The 20,952-nt window shown below is 32.0% G+C and overlaps 1 protein-coding gene across 1 annotated transcript in view; it reads left to right on the top strand.

The window, feature by feature from the left end:
• The window catches only part of LOC114332037 (activating signal cointegrator 1), a 53,268-nt gene that overhangs the window by 17,828 nt on the left and 14,488 nt on the right, over window positions 1–20,952 (top strand). Inside the window, exons 4-8 of the mRNA XM_028281744.2 lie at window positions 725–780; window positions 866–1,127; window positions 4,297–4,508; window positions 12,688–12,809; window positions 19,569–19,772. Of these exons, the coding sequence (XP_028137545.1) occupies window positions 725–780; window positions 866–1,127; window positions 4,297–4,508; window positions 12,688–12,809; window positions 19,569–19,772 (856 nt within the window). The remainder of the gene's footprint in view (window positions 1–724; window positions 781–865; window positions 1,128–4,296; window positions 4,509–12,687; window positions 12,810–19,568; window positions 19,773–20,952) is intronic.

Raw genomic sequence — 20,952 nt, 5'->3', positions numbered from 1 at the left:
CTATCTTCAGCTGCTCTAAGAGCTTCGCAGAGCTAATCTATTACTTCTCCAAAATAAAAGGAAATCAGTTTACCAAATAGGGTATTTTTCTAAAGATAAATATATGCAATTCAGCTATGATCTACTCGATCATTGTGTTATCCTTCAGAGAAATCAGTCAAGGTGCGCAGCATGTCATCAAAAAACTACAAGGTACAAAAAATGCGACATAAGTATTCACATTAGATGCTTTACAATTTAGTATATTAAGTAGAATTGTAGTAGTAGAATTGCCCAATGTCCTATAATATAGTAAGGCTTAAAATTCATATTATTGTAAACAATTAATTTTTTTGCAATAAACTTTTGTTATAAATTGTTGTTTTCACCTAAATATCAACAAAATAACCACTAAATAGTTTGAGAATATCTTTGGGCATATCAGGGTTACATTGAACTCAATTGTTGTTTAAATAAGTTCAAAATGGGTTTATCCTTATTTGGAATGCATTAAAATATAAGTGGAAAAATATAAGTACTTTTTCTATCTTTTAAACTGTGTAGGTATTGCCTTTTAATTACAGTTTAAACAATGATTTGCACTACTAAAAACAATAACAAAACTTAATCACTTAATTCCACATAAACGAGTTTTATATTATGTCCCTATTGAATTCTAAACTTTGTATAAATCTATATTAACTTTTTTACTGGGGTATTGAATTTAGATGTATTTATGTTGTAGATAACTGTAAGGGGTGAGGAAGTATTGAATGGGAGAAAACAAAAATCAATTATGAAGTAAGTTGTAGTTTTGATAATACAAAATATCTCCCACTTTATAATATGATCCATCCAAAGTTTACATATTTTACTTTTATTATAGACCAAAAGAAAACAAAGTGTTCGATGATGATAACGACTATTTCAAAGTAAATTCCAAAAAGAAGGATGGAAAAGATGACAAAAGAAAAATGATTGTTGCATTAGATTTTGCTTCTAGAAAAGTTATTGAAGGTACCAAAGAAGATGAAAAAATAAGGAAAAGGTTACTTAAAGAATCTATAGAGCATTTAAAGAAGGTTGAACAAATGTACAAAGACATCCAGAAGCATTCAGAAACATCATATCAAAGAAATATAGTAGAGGTAAGAAGCTATTTATAATCCAGAAATTATGTGTAGAGGGTGTTTCTAAATAAGTATGACAAACTTAAGGGGTAATTCTACATAAAAAATAATGACAGTTTACTCTATCCGCTCTGAGTTCGTAGGTAGAGGGGATAATTAAAAATTCGCGAGCGCCAGTAGTGACAAGTCAGTGAACTTTAACTGGAAATTTGAAATTCTGCATTAAGAGTTGCATATAATTTTTACTAAATGTCTCATTTAAAAGGCCGAAAGTTCGTTAGAATAAACAAAAAGTTTCTTTTGAACGAGATATTTAAAATTAAAAATCACACTAAATTTTCTCTTAGTTTTTCACCCCTGTAACTTATTAAAATAAACATTATAGAAGTTCTCAGGGACTTTCGGCCCTCGCTAATAACGCAATATTTCATTCTGCGTTTAAATTTTTAAAAAATATTTATTAGTTTTCTCAGAATTCGAAAAAAATGAATCCCCATTTGAATTTTTTCACCTCTGTATGTGATTAAAATAAACAAACCCCCTCTGTTACTCAGTGGTAAGAGCGCCTAGCTTTTGATCGAAAGGTCCGAATGGTCGTGAGTTCGAATCTCACCAGGCTCAGAAATTTTTAGTTTATTATTAGAGAGCGGAATATATGCAAAGTGCATATATGTAGATGCATATATTGCATATTTTCAGACAACAAACACAACATTGCATATTTAAGCTAAACACGATTTATTTTGCATATTTTAAAAATAAATTATATAAAAGTTTAAAATTTTCCTCTCTTAGTTGGAATTTTATAACTTCGATATGAACGAGCTCGTTATTTATCTATCTATCGCTCATCTGGACTTTCCCATTACTACCTGAATTTAACAATTATGGGTGTTCCCAGAAAAATATTATTTTATTAGCGTAGCAAGTCGTAGGTACCTACCTGCTTTTAAGGGTCTAATAATTATTTTGTCAGTTTCCGGCCAACATTTGTTTAAAGTAAACGTTGTATCGTATTTAGTGTTTTTGAAGTGATTGGTATATATTAAATTTAAATATGTCTACCATTCAAAAAAGTGCTTGGATAAAGTGTTTTCCCGAGTTAAAGCTAAATGGAGACAAAGTATTTTGCTAGGCCTGTTCCCAAATCGTAAGTTACATTCATTTTCACATTTCATTTTTTAAATGAGGAACTGACAAACAAAAGCATTATGTCCCACAAAAGAAATTTTTCTGGAAAGAGTGTTTTTATTCGACAAATTCGCTTTTACTTCTATAAAGACGGACATAGAGAGAAGCATCAAAATACAAAAATCCATCAAATTGTAGACAATTCCGCTTTTGTTCTTCAGCTTAAGTAACGTACTTTGTTCTTTAAGTAACGTACAAATTGCTAAAGAACTTATGTTCATAAAAGTTAATTTTAGTTTTTTACCAGATCTAATAAAGTCATTAGAACAAAGGAATTTACAATTAAGGGATTCGGTTAATCTTGTTAACACTTTTTCTGCTCATTGTCAAAAAATTCCCGGAAATACAAGGATTACAATTAGAAACAAATTAAAAAATGTTTTAGAAAAAAATGAGGGCTTCGATTGTTTCAGGAAAGTTGTACGTATTTTTGAAGGCAACTTTTCTGAAGATCTTACGACTTAATATATTGTTTTATTTTTGAGTATTTTTAATATGCATTTGCATATTTAGACACATTTAGAAAAAATACCTCCATATTTGTAGTAAAAGTAATGCATATATATATGCGCATATTTTGGTAATGTTGTGTTGCATATATTCCGCTCTCTATTTATTATAAATTAATAAATGAAAGTAGTTTCTGTCCTTGTGGGATCGGTACTCACCGGAGAGACCGCAGACGTTCGGATACAATTAGCGTCTCTTTGCAAAGACAATGACGTCGACTTTGCAAAGTTACAAGACACTTACTCAACACACACACTACACATGACACATGACACTAGGTACCTAACTGCAAAAATTCACCCTACCTACTATGCCAATGGCCATTAGTTGTCGAGGCATTAGCTAAATAAAAAAAATAAATAAACAGAAATTTTCAGGGACTTTTGACCCTCGATAATAATAATATACAAGAAGAAGATAATAATGTAGTCTTTCATTCTGCGTTTAAATTTTTCAAATATACTTATTGGTTCTCTCAGGATTCGAAAAAAAGTTATGCATTTAAAAAGAGTTGGTGCGAAATTTTACGTTCATCCTCTTAATTAATTATTTAAGTGCAATAAATGCATAATTTAATATTTAAGAAGTATTATACTATAATCATATTATAACTAAATTATTATACTTTTTTACAGAATAAATTTTTTCTAATATTATCTCTCAACATAAACTTCAAAACGATAAGCAAAATCTTAAAAATAATCATAACGAATAATAAATTCTGTACTTACTGATTGATATTAACTATCGATTACAATCCAATTACTTCTTTACGTTGTAAATATTACACGATAAGAATTAAATAATAAGTTTGAAACAATTATTATCTGCTTTTCTCCTTTTCTCTTTAAATTACCGGCCGAACCAGTAAGTCATCCGCTAGATGGCGATACCAGCCATACCAGCGAAACTCACAGAGGATAGGCAACACATTTCTCTTTCCAGCGAAATTTCCAACGAAAGTTGTACTAGTAATCATCTAAGTAGGTGGCGATACCAGCGAATCTCAGGGCGTATAAACATATGTCCGCAAATACTTCGTTTCCAAGATACGGGGTGTTGAAATGTTTTTTTCAAGGTGCCAATTTATTTATTACTCTAACAGCGGCTGAGCTATGAAATTGAAATTTGGTAGGTTTTAAGAGGTAGTTATTACGCATTTTTTGACATACAAATAAGAATTTTGTATTCATCATTGGTGCGCATACGGTTCATGGTCTGAACTTTCTTAAACAAAAAAATAGTACGCCACTGAGGTATTTTAAATTAAAAATTATTTTTGAATTCCTCGTTTAATTCATGATAAAAACCTCTCTTGTCTTATTTTCGAATATTTTCATATTCTAATGTTTTGGCATTGCTCTGACGTCAGAAATATTGAATAACGTAAGCGTGTTTTAGTACTAAAAATAGTATAGGTACATGCCCTATAAGACTTCTTAGCTTTTAAAAAATAATTCCTCAAAAAATATTTTTTTTTGTTTAGAATGCAAATGAAGATTTAGTTAACCTATTGATCCAGATGAGACACAAAAAACCACCAGGCAAAGAAAATCTGGGCGAAGAGGACTCTTCTATGCCGATTATTGACTATGGAACTAGAATATTTGATGAAGATTCTATTGTAAATACTGATCATGGTTTATGCCTTAGTATGCATCAACCGTGGGCTAGTTTGTTAGTTGCAGGAGTAAAAAAGTAAGAAAAGTACTATTTACTATAAATAAATGTAACCCTAATTTGTATTACACTTTTTCTATCATTTATTTTTTTATAAACAAAAAATAAAATAAAAAAGGTGTTCCCAAATCGGGAACTCATCTTCGATGACTTACGAGACTGTAACGTTAATATCACAACAATAAGTTACTACATTTTTGATACTGTAACGCTAACACAGGTAAAAAAGAACAACGTCTTTTCAAATGAAATACAGATTCAGGCAGGGCTGTGTTCTGTCTCCTATCTTGTTCAATTTGTATTCAGAGGAAATAATCCAGGAAGCACTAGAAGAACTAACCACGGGAATAAATGTAAATGGACGATCCATCAATAATATACGGCCTGCCGACGACATTATTTCATTAGCAGAATGTTTTGAAGATTTACAACAAATGGTTGACAGAGTAGTGCGGCAGATTCGTGCAAATATTATGAGAATTGTGCATTTAATGATAAAAGCATATAATTTGGACTACATATACTACACATATAAAAGTTCAAAATTAGGTATGAGGCCATCTCAGGTTTTACCTCTTACAAAAATGGCGGGCATTCAAAATGGCGACGATACATATGTAACTAATAGCACGATAACTTTTGAACGAAAAGTCCGACTTTAACCAAATTTGGTATATGGATTCTTTTTTTGGTGTGTAAGTTCGAGCTCTAGAACCGGAAGAATCGGTTTACCAGAAGTTGTGTTTTTCCTGTTTTTTTATGTAAAAATATGTTGTTTTTTTATTCTTTCACCCTGTATATATTAATTTTTTAAAAAGGTAATACCGGCGTTGAAAAGAGCGTAAAAATATTTTTTAGGAAATATTTTGAAATGTTTAGTTATGCTAATTACCATTTAATAAATGCATAACTTATCTTCACATGTACCTACATTCGGCAGATTCGTGTAAATATTATAAGAATTATTGTGCATTTAATTAATGGTAGAGGCATATAATTTGGACCACATATACCACACATACAAAAGTTCAAATTTAGATTTTGCCTTTTACAAAAATGGCGTGCATTCAAATTGGCGACTATACATATGTGACTAATAGCACGATAACTTTTGAACGAAAAGTCCGATTTCAACAAAATTTGGTATATAGGTTCTTTTTTTGATTTATAAGATCAATGTCTTGAATCGGAAGAATTGGTTTACCAGAAGTTGTGTTTTTCTTGATTTTTTATGTAAAAATATGTTGTTTTTTTTTCAATTATTTCACCCTGTATATGTTAATTTTTCAAAAAAGTAATACCGGCGTTGAGAAGAGCGTAAAAATATTTCTTAGGAAATATTTTGAACTCTTTAGTTATGTTAATCACAAATTAATAAATGCATAACGTATCTTCACATGTACCTATGAACCTATGTGCGGCAGATTCGTGGCAATTTGGCGGATTATGCGGCAAATAATATAAGAATTATTGTGCATTTAATGGTACAAGCATATAATTTCGACCACACATACTACACATACAAAGATTCAAATTTAGATATGAGGCCATCTCAGATTTTGTCTTTTACAAAAATGGCGGGTATTCAAAATGAATCTGCCGCACATGGGTACATGTGAAGATACGTTATGCATTTATTAACCCGGGAGTAGTCGCGCTCACTTCTGTAACGTCGATAGTCGCGTGTGAGATTCTATCTCAAAATACGAATTTAAAACAAATTTTTATTTTGTACTATTTTTATCTACTTTTTATATTGAAAATATATATTTGTAACAATTTTATTAAAAAAACCTGTGTTAACGGCCACCTGCCAACATCGGCCACCTGTCTTTCATTATTTCTTTCATTTTTAGTGGCCTTTACTGACAAATTTTACTGTACAGTAAAACCTGTGTTAACGGCCACCTGCCAACATCGGCCACCTGTCCTAACGGCCAGTTTAAAAATTTCCTAAACCAATTATAATATGTAGACTACAAAAACTGGCAATAGCGGCCACCTTGCTATATCGGCCAATAGTTCTTTCATTTTTAGTGGCCTTACTGACAGGTTTTACTGTATTACGAAAAAGGATGAAATGTGAGATTCTATCTAACGGCGCGACTACTCGCGGGTTAAAGCTAATTGACTCTCCCCAAAGCCATAAATTCCACAAAAAGAAGAAGAAGAAAAAAAATTCCTACGCATTACTACACCCTTCCTCGAGGCACTTACGAAATTTTTTCAAAATTGCAAAATTTTTCATCAAGTTATCGCGAAAAAGGATAAAAATTGAGATTCTATCTCACCGCGCGACCACTCGCGGGTTAAATGGTAATTAACATAACTAAAAAGTTCAAAATATTTCCTAAAACATATTTTTACACTCTTTTTAATGACGGTATTACCTTTTTGAAAAATTCATTAATAATTGTCCATATAGTAACTGGAGAAACATTAGCACAAAATACGAAGATTTAACCTAAAACACTTAAATAAAATGTGGTTCTTTACTGAGTTACAGGGTGTTTTATCTTAAAATTTAAAAACTATTTTTGCTCAGCATTTTAAAACTATTCGACGTATCCTTTTCATACTTGGCAGAAAGTATAGGTACTGTACAACCTACTAAATTATGCCAAAAAAACGTTTGTGGCTATTACCAGAGGCGTACGACGGGGGAAAACGGTTGACCCTTTCCAAATTCTACGCCACTGGCGAAATTGCTATTTTAGTTCAATTTTTGGATTCTTCAATACTTTCTATGAAAATAATATACTCTTAATTCGTAACGATAAAGTCATTAGTTTTCGAGATATTTGAAGTTAAAAATGAAACGACACGGTTATTTTGATTAATGTATTGTCACTTCATTTTTATTTTCAAATAATCGAAAACTAATCATTTTATCGTTACGAATGAAGCGTATATTATTTACATAAAAAGTATTGCAGAATCAAAAAATTACACTAAAATTTCGTCAGTGGCGTATAATTTGGGAAGGGTCAACCAGACACTATCCCCTGTCGTATGCCTCTGGTAGTAGCTAGAAACGTTTATTTATCTTAATTTAGTAGGGTGTATAGTACCTACACTTTCTGCCAAGTATGATAAGGATACGCCAAATAGTTTTAAAGTACTGGGTACAAATAATTTTTAAATTTTAATCATATGAATCATCATAAATTAATAAAAATAACTGTGCCGTTTCATATTTAACTTCAAATATCTCGAAAACTAATTACTTTATCGTTACCAATGAAGAGTATATTATTTACGTAGAAAGTATTGGAGAATCTAAAAATGGCACTAAAATAGTAATTCGTCCAGTGGTGTAGAATTTGAGAAGGGTCAACCATTCACCATCCCCTGTTGTACGCCTTTGGTAGTAGCTAGAAACGTTTGTTTACCATAATTTCGTAGGGTGTCTAGTAGTCGCACTTTCTGCCAAGTATGAAAAGGATACGTCGAATAGTTTTAAAATGCTGAGCCAAAATAGTTTTTAATATTTTAGATAAAACACCCTGTAACTCAGTAAGGGACCACATTTTATTTAAGTGTTTTAGGTTAAATCTTCGTATTTTGTGCTAAGGTTTCTTCAGTTACTATATGGACAATTATTAATGAAACACCCTGTATACATGGTGAAAGAATTGAAAAAAAAAACATCGTTTACATAAAAAAAAAACAGTAAAAACACAACTTCTGGTAAACCGATTCTTCCGGTTCAAGACCTCGATCTTATTCATCAAAAAAAGAACCTTGATTCCAAATTTGGCTGAAATCGGACTTTTCGTTCAAAAGTTATTACGTTATTAGTCACATATGTATAGTGGCCATTTTGAATGCCCGCCATTTTTGTAAGAGGCAAAATCTGACATGGCCTTATATCTAAATTTGAAACTTGATATGTGTAGTATATGTGGACTAAATTATATGCTTCTACCATTAAATGCACAATAATTCTTATAATATTTGCACAAATCTGTCACACATAGGTACATGTGAAGATACATTATGCATTTATTAAATGGTTATTAACATAACTAAAAAGTTCAAAATATTTCCTAAAAAATATTTTCACGCTATTTTCAATGGCGGTATTAACTTTTTGAAAAATTAATATATACAGGGTGAAAAAAATAAAAAAAACAACAACATATTTTTACATAAAAACAGGAAAAACACAACTTTTGATAAACCGATTCTTTCGGTTCAAGACCTCGACCTTATACATAAAAAAAGAACCCATTTGCCAAATATGGTTGAAATCGGACGTCTCGTTCAAAAGTTATCGTGCTATTAGTCACATATGTATAGTCGCCATTTTGAATGCCCGCCATTTTTGTGAAAGGAAAAATCTGAGATGGCTTCCTATCTAAATTTGAACCTTTGTATGTGTAGTATATGTGGTCCAAATTATATGCTTCTATCATTAAACGCACAATTGTTTCACATACCGGCTACACTAGAGTGGCAGAAGTCAACGAAGAAAACGGACTGTCCCTAAACATAAAAAAGACACAATTTTTGGTAATAACAAAAGTCCAACAGCGCCAAGAAGGCTTAACAATACATAGACAACAAATTAAAAAGTGGAAAAATATAAATATCTGGGTACAGTAATTAATGAACATCATGAATACAGAGAAGAGATTAAAGCAAGAATAGGACAGGCAAGAAATGATTTCTTTAAAGATAAGACTCATGAGATTGGTCATTAAAGAAAGATTTTTCGGACAGATTAGAAGCCTTCGAGTTATGGGCTACAGAAGGATATTAAGAATAAGCTGGGTGGATAGAGTCACAAATGTAGAGGTGTTGAGAAGAATGGGAAAAGAAAGAGAGGTTTTGAATACAATTAAAGTTAGAAAAACTGCAATATCTGGGACATGTCATGAGGGGCAAGCATTATAGCTTGTTGCAATTAATAATACAAGGAAGAATACAGGGTAGGAGTCGTGGAACAAGACGCTTCTCCTGGTAAAACAATTTGAGAACTTGGTTTAACTGCACTTCTGCTGATCTGTTTAGAGCAGCGGTATCGAAAGTGCGAATTGCCATAATGATTGCCCACCGTCTTAGACGAGATGGCATCTGAAGAAGAACCCCGCTAACACCTTCAGTGCTATATGTATCCAACATGGATATAGCAGTGTTTTCTGGCTGTGTGTATCCATTACTAATAAAAATAATTTTTATTGCTCCTCACCTCATAAATTCATATTACATATAACTTCGTCTAATTTACTTACCGTTGCACGTCATCCGCGTCATAGCCTGTGACGTCACATGATACCAACACGAAATATTTAAACGGTAGGTGTGTTCTTTTTTAGAATCATTTTGCCTAGTACACTGGAATTACAGCCACTAGACATATTTTATTATATACGCGTAGAAATAATATTTGAATATTTCTATTAATAGGTTTGTTCGTAGAACGATCAGCAACCGTTGCCAACCATCAGACGCATGCGCGTTCGTAGTCTACGAACTCTAACTGTTAACTGCGCAGCGCCAACTGCGCATGCGTCTGACGGTTGGCAACGGTTGCTGATCGTTTGGATCGTACTACGAACAAACCTAATGTTAACCTAAAGAAATACACAATAATAAATTTCAGTTAATTTGTGTAAATGGATTATAAAGCGTTTTTATGAAGCACATTTGCTCGGATAACACTGTAATCGAACAATGGTGACATTTTAGAATAAATTGGTAAGATTTATTTGACAGTTGCGGTGATGACACTTCATATTTGTTTATATTCTTTACTATAAGTATTTGTTTTATTATATTTAATGTTTTTATTATTTACTTTAACGTAAGATTATAACTTAATTCTTGTTCTCTATTTCTAAAGTTTTTATTTATTTACATTGAATATTAATTGGTTTTGTTAATTAATTATGTGATCTATTTGATTTAAAATGGATTTAGGATTTTTTTATACTTTGGCAACTGTGTCAACTTAGATCTCTGGCGTAGATAATGACGTGCAACAGTAAGTAAATTAGACGGACTGTATACGCATTAATTCTTTCTATTTTTATTGAAGTTGTTCAGCAGTGACCTAAAAGCTATATGTATTCGGCCATGACTTTTTACGCCTTTGAAATAATACTTGTATTTTATTTATTTTCTTTATTTATTTTACGCTGCAACCACAAGGGTTATTAGCGACATAAAAAACATAAAACAGGTGTAAAGTTACAATAGCTGATATAATCCAGTGCCGTTTAGATAACTTATTGTATTTTTAACATTTAGGATTACTCCTAAGTCTGTTTTATATTCTTAGGGATTTTTATTTATTTTGTAACAGTAAAAAGCCTTTTACTGTTTTTGTTGGCTATAAGCCACAATTTTACTTTAAAGTTTATTTGATTTTTCGATTACATTTTGGAAATCGTTTCCTACCTTTCCTCGATGTTTTCATTTTAAAGAGAGATACTGGATATGAGACTAAGGTGTATAGAAAACCAACACACCAACAAATATCTGAATTACAAATCAAATCACCACATCAATATTAAAAAGGGAATCATTAAAACCTTAGGAGATATAGTCAAAATATTATACTTGTTCTGACGAAAATTCATTCAGAAGAAAATTATTAATATAAAAAATAATTATTCCTTGTTATTTGCCACAATAAAAAAGCTTCAGACATACATACTAGGACAGTTTTCAATGTCTTCCTTCACTCAATCGTTCTCTCCAGTTTTTTCTGTTCTTTTTTCAGTCTTCTTCCTGCAGATTTCTTCTTTCCAATGCTTCGTCCACTTCATCTCTGAACGATCTTCGGGTCTGCCTTTCTTCCTTCATCTTATCGGGCTCCACTTTGTTATTCTGTTTATCCAACGTTTTTTGTCTGCTCTTCTGACATGTCTGTACCAGTACCAGGTTAATCTCTTCTCTTCTATGTAGTCTATTATATCTGAGCTCTTTCCCATTCTTTTCTTAATCTCTATGCTATTTATTCTATCTCTTCTCGTTACTCTGCAGCTTCACCTTAGGAATTCAATTTCTGTTGCTCTTATTTTGTTTTTGATTTTCTTATGTATTATCCAATTTTCACACCCATGAGTCAGGATACTTCTTGTCATAGTGTTTTTCTTCTTTCTTCACTTTTGGCGTGCATACTAGTGCATTTGCCAGCACATTTCTTAGTATTGCATTTGGTCTCTTGGTCATGGCAATATGCAATACTGTTTCTATGAATTTAATGGTATTGGTGAGGTTCAGTAAAACACAGATAACGCAACAACAATAACACAATAAAGGAGTTTAAACAGCAGTTTAACAGAAGATATAACTTTGGGTTAGCTTCTTTTAAAATAATCTTTTATTTATATGTTCATCTTGTTGATGCTTAAAAAATTATTTAACACTTCTATTTGTTTTTTGTTAATATTTTGTAATATAACTTTGATGTTAGAAGTGTCAGCTGCTCCTGCAGCTTGGAGCACTTTATGTATATCCCATGAATTGATTTTAGTAATTGGACAATGAAAAAAAATGTGGTCTAGATCTTCTTCCTGTCCATACTCACAGTATGGATGGGTTTTAATGTTGATTCTATGCAAATGAGTTCCAAATATACCATGTCCTGTTCTCATTCTTATTATGTTCGTTAAGTGTCTTCTATCAATATATGGAAACTTTTTAAACCATGGTGTATCCGGTGCCATAGTGTTATATATTCTTCTTTTTGTTTTTATACTGATGTTGTTATCCCACAGTACCGGGTTCAATTTTCGTAAATAGCTTCAGAAAAGATAGTAAAAAGAATTGATTTTCTTATAATATAAAAAGAGACAAAAATAATGCAATAAAACGTTGTTTAGATGTTCTATCAATGCATTTTTAATTATTCAAAGATTTGTGAATTAAAAACAACTAAGGTAAACAATAATGTGATGAACTGATAAAACTTTTTCTTATAACAGCTTAGAAAATTTTTTGTGCCAATACTTTTAATTTCGTCTTCTAATAATATTGAAATGAGGTTTTCTGAAGTTGTAGTATCAGCTAAGTTGGGATAGATATCAATTCTCAATCAGTTTACGGGAACAAAAATTGACAGTCAATGGTCATTCAAGGAACAAATATTAACAGAGTTGTAATAAATTATTAATGTTTTTGATGAAGATTTATATTTTCTTGTGTAAACAGTTTATACATATATCTATGTATATATTTATTTTAGACACGAAGGACGAACATGGCCAACGACACACAGAGGAAGATTATGGATTGCAGCAGCAGCTAAAGTTCCAGAAGAAGAAGAAATTGAAGCTTTAGAATCATTTTATAGAGACTATTATCAAGGTATTAAATATAAAATTTTTTTAAAATAATTCTATTTTAAATATTGTGTTTATATGGGTGTTTGACCCACGATTAGTTTACCGTGAGTATTGGGACCGTGCAAGTTCGGCAAAGCGACCCCTATTTCTACGCTCTGTACTTTTATTCGCACTTTTAATTATATTGGCCAATTATATTAGTCATGGTTACTGGATAATTGTCAAGGCCATAGTCCAAAAAAATAATAAGAAGAAAAAATAAGATGCAGGTTATTTTATGCAAACGTAAACAAGTGTATGTAGTAAATAAAATTAGTTATTAAAATGCAGTACTGCAAGCAAAATACAATTAATTAAATTTACCTTTATATAATAATTGCATATCATATCGATATTGTGGAGCAATATATAATTTTTCTGCTTCAATGACAGAAGGTATCAAATATACGTCAATTTGACAATTTCAATTGACAATATGAATTATTTAAGATAGTTGCAATATTTCTCAGCGACTCGCGCACGGTCGTTTCTCGTTTCCCTTCCAAGTACTTGCACACCGCGAATACGTTGCTATAAAATATTACTTTAGCAAATTAAAATAATATACGACGACACTTTTCGATAGAACTCTTTATTGATTGCATACGTGTTTACAGATCTAATTTTCTCTCGCTACTGAATACTACTAAAATTACAAAACGGCTCTCGACCAGAAATCCCTGGTGGTGGGGAAAACAAAAATGTCTATATTTATGTCCTACAAAATTTCACTTTGGAAAAAACGTAATTACAAAACTGTTGAAAACCGTTTATCACTGTCCTTCTCAGAAGGGGACAATAACCGCTTGACTCGCCTAACTTTCCAAATACCTACTTTCCGCTACTAACCGCTTGACTCGCCTAACTTTCCAAATACCTACTTTCTAAAGAGGATTATGATACAAATGGCAAATGTTTCCCAGAAATATAGGTAAGAACATGATACTATAAATAACGAGATAGTATCTTCCCGTAGCTCAAATACGTCCGAGTTCGCGCATGACGACGTAACTGGAGACCGGAAGTTGAATTTGAACTCTTGTTAAAGTTAAATGGGATTTGTATGCATTCTGTGATGAAATTATTCAATTAGCAACATAACATTAAACTTCAATGTATTCGAAAAAATTTTAGTGTCGAGATTCCTGTTAAAATAACTGTCAAAAATAAAATATAAAATACACTTAGCTTACAACCGCGAACAATGCAAATTACTCGGACATTACGAATGATTACGAACCATTACGAACTTGCCGGTCTCCAGTTACGTCACGACTTCAGGATGTGCAAGTATTATCTTGTTATTTATAGTATCATGGGTAAGAATGAATGTATTTTAATCTTTTAAGAGATTTCTGGAAAATAATTTACCCAAACTTTAAGAATGGTCTGATATGAATTTACATCGTAAAATAAAATCGAAAAAACTAAAATAACTAAACTATAAGGAGACGAAACAATGGGATTAGCCACAGTTGATTGTAATGACAATTACATTTTTACCGTGAAATCTAAAAATATTTGATGTTTCGATTTCCACTGTGGAAATCGTATAACTGCCAAGATATTGCAGAATTGTTAATGCAATAATTTCTATGTGGGAGAAACTGCAAGCCACGGGATAAATGATCATGAAACATACATAAAAAACAGAAAGATGCATCAATAATCATGATTAGGCCAATTTGCATGATCTAAAAGACAGTAACTATCGAAGAACTTGAATATTAAAGAAAATAAGCTAAGATAAGAACGAATGAAAGGAAATACTGACAGAGAACATATTAAATAAGAATGGTTTTGGGCGCCAGGGAAATATTGAATGAATACTTCGCCGAGTGACTTATACTGCTGCACTTAACTAACACTTTATACAGTTACATGAAAAGGTAGGGTATTAAAAAAATATGATTATTTACAACCAGATTTAATTAAAAATATACCTAGAACCCCTATATAAAATTTTTACACAATCTAACTAAACAAACCTGAGATACTAGAATAGTCAACTCCTGTCGACAATACAGTTTTACAGTGGAAAAATATTAATTTAATTGATTAGACCGAGACAGTTAGTTGGTATCAATAAGTATGTACCTGAACAAAATTATAATATTAATAATGGTTACAGTATCGGTTGACAATTTCGTATCTGATCTGAAGTGGTAAACCTGAGTATATTACCCGGTTGATCTGTTCAGAAGGAACAGATCCAAATGAAACATATCTAATACCGTAAAGAAGTAAACCCCAAATGATCTCTTGTGCACAACGACCTCACAATGATGGGTTCTACAACCCTCAGACTATTTTAAATAATTATGATAAACGGGGAAAAGATAAAAAGTTACAGAAAAATATTGAATATTATTGAAGTTAGTTATATTTTAGAAAAGTGAAGTTATACTATTATTAAGGTTATTTAAAAGTTGACAAAAAAATTAAAAGTTTGAAAGTTATTATTAAAAAGAAATGATTAATGATTTAGTTTTAAAAACCTGTCGCTCCTCAAGGATTGAGAGCGTATTTCTTCTCCAAACTACTGCAACGCTGATGGTTCCAAATCCAAAATCCATAACCCACAATTGACCCAAAGTCCCCAAAATGATTCTTTATTCCATTACCAACCAAATTATATACCAAATTTTGACTTAATCTTCTTCTTTTCTCCAGTGACTAAAAGAAAACAAAAAACCTTTGATTAGCTGGTTTCCTTTGAGTACACATGAAAAGGGGCCTATAAAAAAGGTGTAAAAACCTTGTAAGAATTGACAGAAAAACTTAACCAAAAATGAAGTATTTAAGTATATACGTGAAATATCATTGACCTTAGTATGACCTTGATTTGAAATCGGCTTTTGGACACATGTAAGGGAATATTTGAATAAATAAATATAAATATGAATATAAGTAAAGGATTACTTTACAGACTTAGATACAAAATGCAAATGAGAATGTGATTGATTTCAGAAATTATTTGAACTGGAAATATATTTATAACACTTTTTTACTGTAGAGAACATAGATTTGATGGTATTGAAGTATTGAAAATCTGATGGTGGAAGAGTAACAATTCTTTTAATATAATATAAATATGGTATTGAGAATGATAAAGATGGTTATTTTTTTTAAAGGAAAAAATTAGAAAAACAAACATGGCGAAATGACATTTTTATACATACCCAGTGCCTTTTAAAAATTGGAACCAAACTCTTCTCCTAACTTCACAAAACCCAACAAAAATTTCCTTCAAACGTAATCAATCTCACAATAAATTAAAACATTTCAAACAAAACTATTCTTTAGCACTGGCCACTGGAGATGTGATCCCTACAAAATCATCGGAAAGAGTGAAAGTCTTTGACTTCTGTCAATCAAGTTCGGCGGAAATTATCCTCGACAGATTGCCAGCTACCAATTCAAATGTTACCAAAATATTCCCATTAAATCGTACCAAAATCAACACAACACCCGAGACAGCCAGCTGCATAGTTGGTTGCATACTATTAAGGTTATTATCTGAGTTTTTATTCTGACATATGAATATTCTCGTAACGATTTAGGCAACTCTTATCGTTACAAATACTAACACTTCCTTCCATAAGTACACAGAACCGCATAAAGCACATACAAATAATGCAGAAACACACATAATTTGATGTACCACAGGGAATAAAAAATCTCACTGCTGTCGCAAACGTATAAACTATTTATGAGGATTATCAACAACAGACTAACACACAAATTGGACTCGTATCAACCCGTAGAGCAGGCAGGATTCCGAAAGGGATATAGCACCACTGATCATCTTCTAACAATTAGGACACTAATAGAAAAAGCTAACGAATACCATATAGATCTGCACTTAGCGTTCGTTGACTACGAAAAAGCATTTGACAGCGTGGAAATGTGGGCAATAGAAAAAGCTATAAACAACTGTCGAATAGATTCCAGATACAGAATGCTAATACATAATATATATAAGAAAGTAACAATGAGAGTACAATTGGAAGAAACCACAAAACCCATACCAATTAACAGAGGAGTGCGACAGGGAGATGTTATTTCTCCTAAACGATTTACATTAGCACTGGAAGATGTTTTCAAAACAATGGAATGGACAAACATGGGAATAAACATAAATGGAAAGAAACTAAACCACCTAAGATATGCAGACGATGTAGTAGTCATAGCATCAAGTTTTGAAGAACTACAAACCATGCTAACCGAACTAGCAAATTTAATTTACCATGACCCCTTAAAATATCTCATAATTGTCCCTCCCCAACCATTTCTGCTTAGAAAAGTTCCTCTAGAGGCTTTCAAATTACTCAAAAATTATGGAAAAATACCCCAAGCTGGCAACGCTGACTACCACTATAAATTTTTTGTTTACGAAAGATGGCCATTATCTTCCCTCCTTCCCTGACTAGCGCTATCTCATCCTGGCGTCATTAAATTCACTTCTTGCCCATTCCATCGGTTGACAGTTCATTGTGCCCACAACACCATGGCCAAGAATGTCAACCTCAATTTTGATAATACGTAACCTCCTCATTACCTTGGCAGCAGTGGCGGCCGGTCAGGGTCGGCAGTGCCGACCCACACATTTATAGATATATTTTTTTTAATATTTGTATCTGTGAAGTAAAAAAATCTGTCAGATAATACAGACTAAATTTTATTCATGGGTTTTAAAAGGATTTGATCAATCCGAACGTTAAAAGTGATCCCTGCTCATAACACGACTTCTCAAAAAATGAATGATCCGAGCCATTCATCCGACTTTTCAGCTAGCCGTACCCAACGCTTGACGACACGTAAAACTCAACGACATAACAAGTCGATGAGCAAGCGAAAGCGAACATACATACATTCTCTCCGTGGGCATTGGACTGGGGACGACTGGGGTTTAAGCGGCCAAGTACGGCACATTTAAATCTGCCGGTCGGTGTTTTATTTGGAGCATCGCATCGCATCGGCAGAAATTGTCAAAAATGATGGATCGAAGCATTTGTTAAAAATCAAAGTAATTATAGAGAATTAATAAAATTGTTTTAGAACTATTTACTTTCTGATTCGAAGTGTATTCGTAATACAGAATGAATTAATACATAATATAATCAAATAGTTACATTTTGAATAACGTTATTGAATCTGAGATTTAGAAAACCATTTGCTTTTCGCTGGAAGTAGATGAAACTTCTGATTATCATGTCATTTACAATTAACAATTATATTGTTGTTCGATACGCGTTACGTGGTAATATTTATGAGAGATTTTTTAGGTTTTAGAGACGTGAGTAAAAGCAATAAGGCAGAATATATTTTTGGTGTTTTAAAGAACAGATTAAAATTTTTTGATATCAAAAATAAATTGGTAGGGCAAACTGGGGCAATCTTATGACGGCGTTGCTGTGATGTGTGGTGAATTGAATGGTCTCCAGGTAAAAGTTAAAACTATTGCATCACAAGCTTTATTTACTCACTATGAACTATGATGCGCATATAATGAATTTATTTTTGCATGATACGTGTAAAAAAAAAATAAAGAATATCGTCTTTTCTTGCCAGTTTAGCTCACCTAAACGGGTTACTGCTTTAGAACAAAATTGTTTCGAAAAAACAGCGAACAGTTTGTCAGAAGCGATGAAATTTTAAATCTCGGTTAGTTTTATCTAAGCAGATTATCTCTAGTAGTTTTAGTATCTGTAGCAGATTTTCGTAACAGCTTTTGAAAGTTTTTGATTTTTTTATCGAAGGCGACGATTTTGAAAGCGGCGATACCTCGATCCGTGAAGCAATCGGTTTGAGAACTTTATTAAATGATTACTCTTTTAATATTCTTTTAAATATTTTTAAGACAGAGTTGGCCCAAGATATTCATTGTTGTTCAAAATCAGTCAACTGACATTATTAATTCCAAAAATAGAATACGAAAGCTGGTGCAATTAGTTTCCAATATATACGCAGTGACGTTTTGGATTCGCTTGATATTTCCGAACCATCCCAAAAAAGACACTGACATGATACATATCTCGAAAAACTAGTAGGTATATCTTGAAATTTTGGATATCTACTATTATATGCAAATAGATAGTCGTTTTTCGAATTTTGAAGATTTGCAAATTTTTGACCTCTTTTACGATTCAAAATTTAAAAGTATCCTTTGCCAAAGAATTTCCAAGATATTTATTATTACCAGTTAGGTACTTAAAAATTATGCCGATCCAAATATTTTCAGAAAGTGAGATAAGTTACAAAATATGTATGTATAATTCTATGTAGTAAGTACTGCAATTCATTACAACAAACTGTTCATCAATTTTCTTATTACCACCAATTTCTGCCTCAAATAAACGGGATTTATCTTGTCTCAAAAGAATCAACACGTATTGTCGAAACACCATGAAACAAGAGAGAATGTCAAGTACATCAAATAAAAAAAAAACAAAAAACAACAAAATCTCCTATGATGATTTAAGCCTTTTAGTTTGATGGTATACCTATACGAGAAGACAAAAAAAACCTTGCCGACCCTGTCTCCAAGACCACGAGCCGCCACTGCTTGGCAGTACTCTTTAAACACAATTTCTTTAATAATCTTTTTTGAAAACGATTTCTGAAGTGGAAATCGAAACGTCAAATCTTTTTAGGTAAAAATGTAATACAAACAGAATATTTAACTTAGACATGTCACGAGAAAACAGTTTCAGAACCTTATCGTTCTATTTATTTTTAGATCCGACATTACAATTTCCAAAAGATTACCCAACAAGCTGTCTGCTTGGTTGTGTCTTCGTTGAGGATTGCTTAGACCAGGAGGCGTATCAAAAGAGATTTGGAAATTCGGATAAATCGGAAAGCAACAGTCCATATGTACTTATTTGTTCTAATCCAATGATTTTGCCTATCTTCTATCCGATTGTTGGTAAACATAAAATATGTAAGTGATTTATCTGGAATTAGGATTAAGAGTTGTATAAAGATATAAAACCATTATCATTTAACTAAAGACAAAGTACCACAGAGAAAGCAGCAAATTCTTCTTTACGTGCCATCTTGAAAATCATCATTGCTATTCTAACTTTTGACACTGCAGCCCGAAAGAGTTCAGTTGAGCTGCATCTAAACCATTCTCTGAGATTTCTCAGCCAGGACATTTTTCTTCTGCCTATGCTGCATCTTCCTTGAATCTTTCCGTGCATTATTAATTTTAGGAGATCATATCTGTCATCACGTGTTATATGACCGAAGTATTGCAGTTTTCTTATTTTGATGGAATCCAGTATCTCACTGCTGTTCTCTGTTCTTCTTAGTACTTTTTCATTGGTTATTATGTCTGTCCAGGAGATTCTCAGCATTCTTCGATATGTCCATATTTCAAATGCTTCCAATCTATTGAGCCATTGTTTATTAAGAGTCCATATCTCCACACCATACAACAGAACAGAGAATACATAACACATTAGTACTCGTTTTCGAAGATTTAGGCTGAGGTACTATTACTACATAATATTTATTTCATATTAGTGAATGCACTTCTACCCTTTTCTATTCTAATTCTGATTTCTTTGGTATAATCGTTTGTTTCATTAATGTTTGTCCCTAAATAGTTATAATTCTGAACTCGTTCTATCGTCTTATTATTTACGTGTAGATTGATGTTTCTAATATTTTTCTTTGATATAACCATTTTTTATATAGGGATAGTTGGTCAGCCCAATAGGAAAATGTGTTTGATTCAAATTGAGACAGTCACCAGATGTCCCCACAATTTGTCAAAATGCATAGACACCAAGTTGGATACGATCCTATTCATAACACCCCAACTCGCATACATATTAAGAAAAATAAATAATAAATATAATATATGGAAGAATATATTTAGAAATTGAATTAATGATGTCATGTTATTATATAATATAATGTATAGTAGCGTGACATCATTAATTCAATTTCTAAATTCTTCCATAATATCTATTTTTCTTAATATGTATGCGAGTTGGGGTGTTATGAATAGGATCGTATCCAACTTGGTGTCTATGCATTTTGAAGTTGCGACGCTGACAGAAATTGTGGAGACATCTGGTGACTGTCTCAATTTGGATCAAACAAATTTTCCT

Source organism: Diabrotica virgifera, chromosome 8, assembly GCF_917563875.1.
Source record: "Diabrotica virgifera virgifera chromosome 8, PGI_DIABVI_V3a".
In the NCBI taxonomy this organism is placed as follows: domain Eukaryota; kingdom Metazoa; phylum Arthropoda; class Insecta; order Coleoptera; family Chrysomelidae; genus Diabrotica; species Diabrotica virgifera.
The sequence above is the reverse complement of the archived record's forward strand: the minus strand, read 5'-3'. Positions and strand labels throughout refer to the sequence as shown.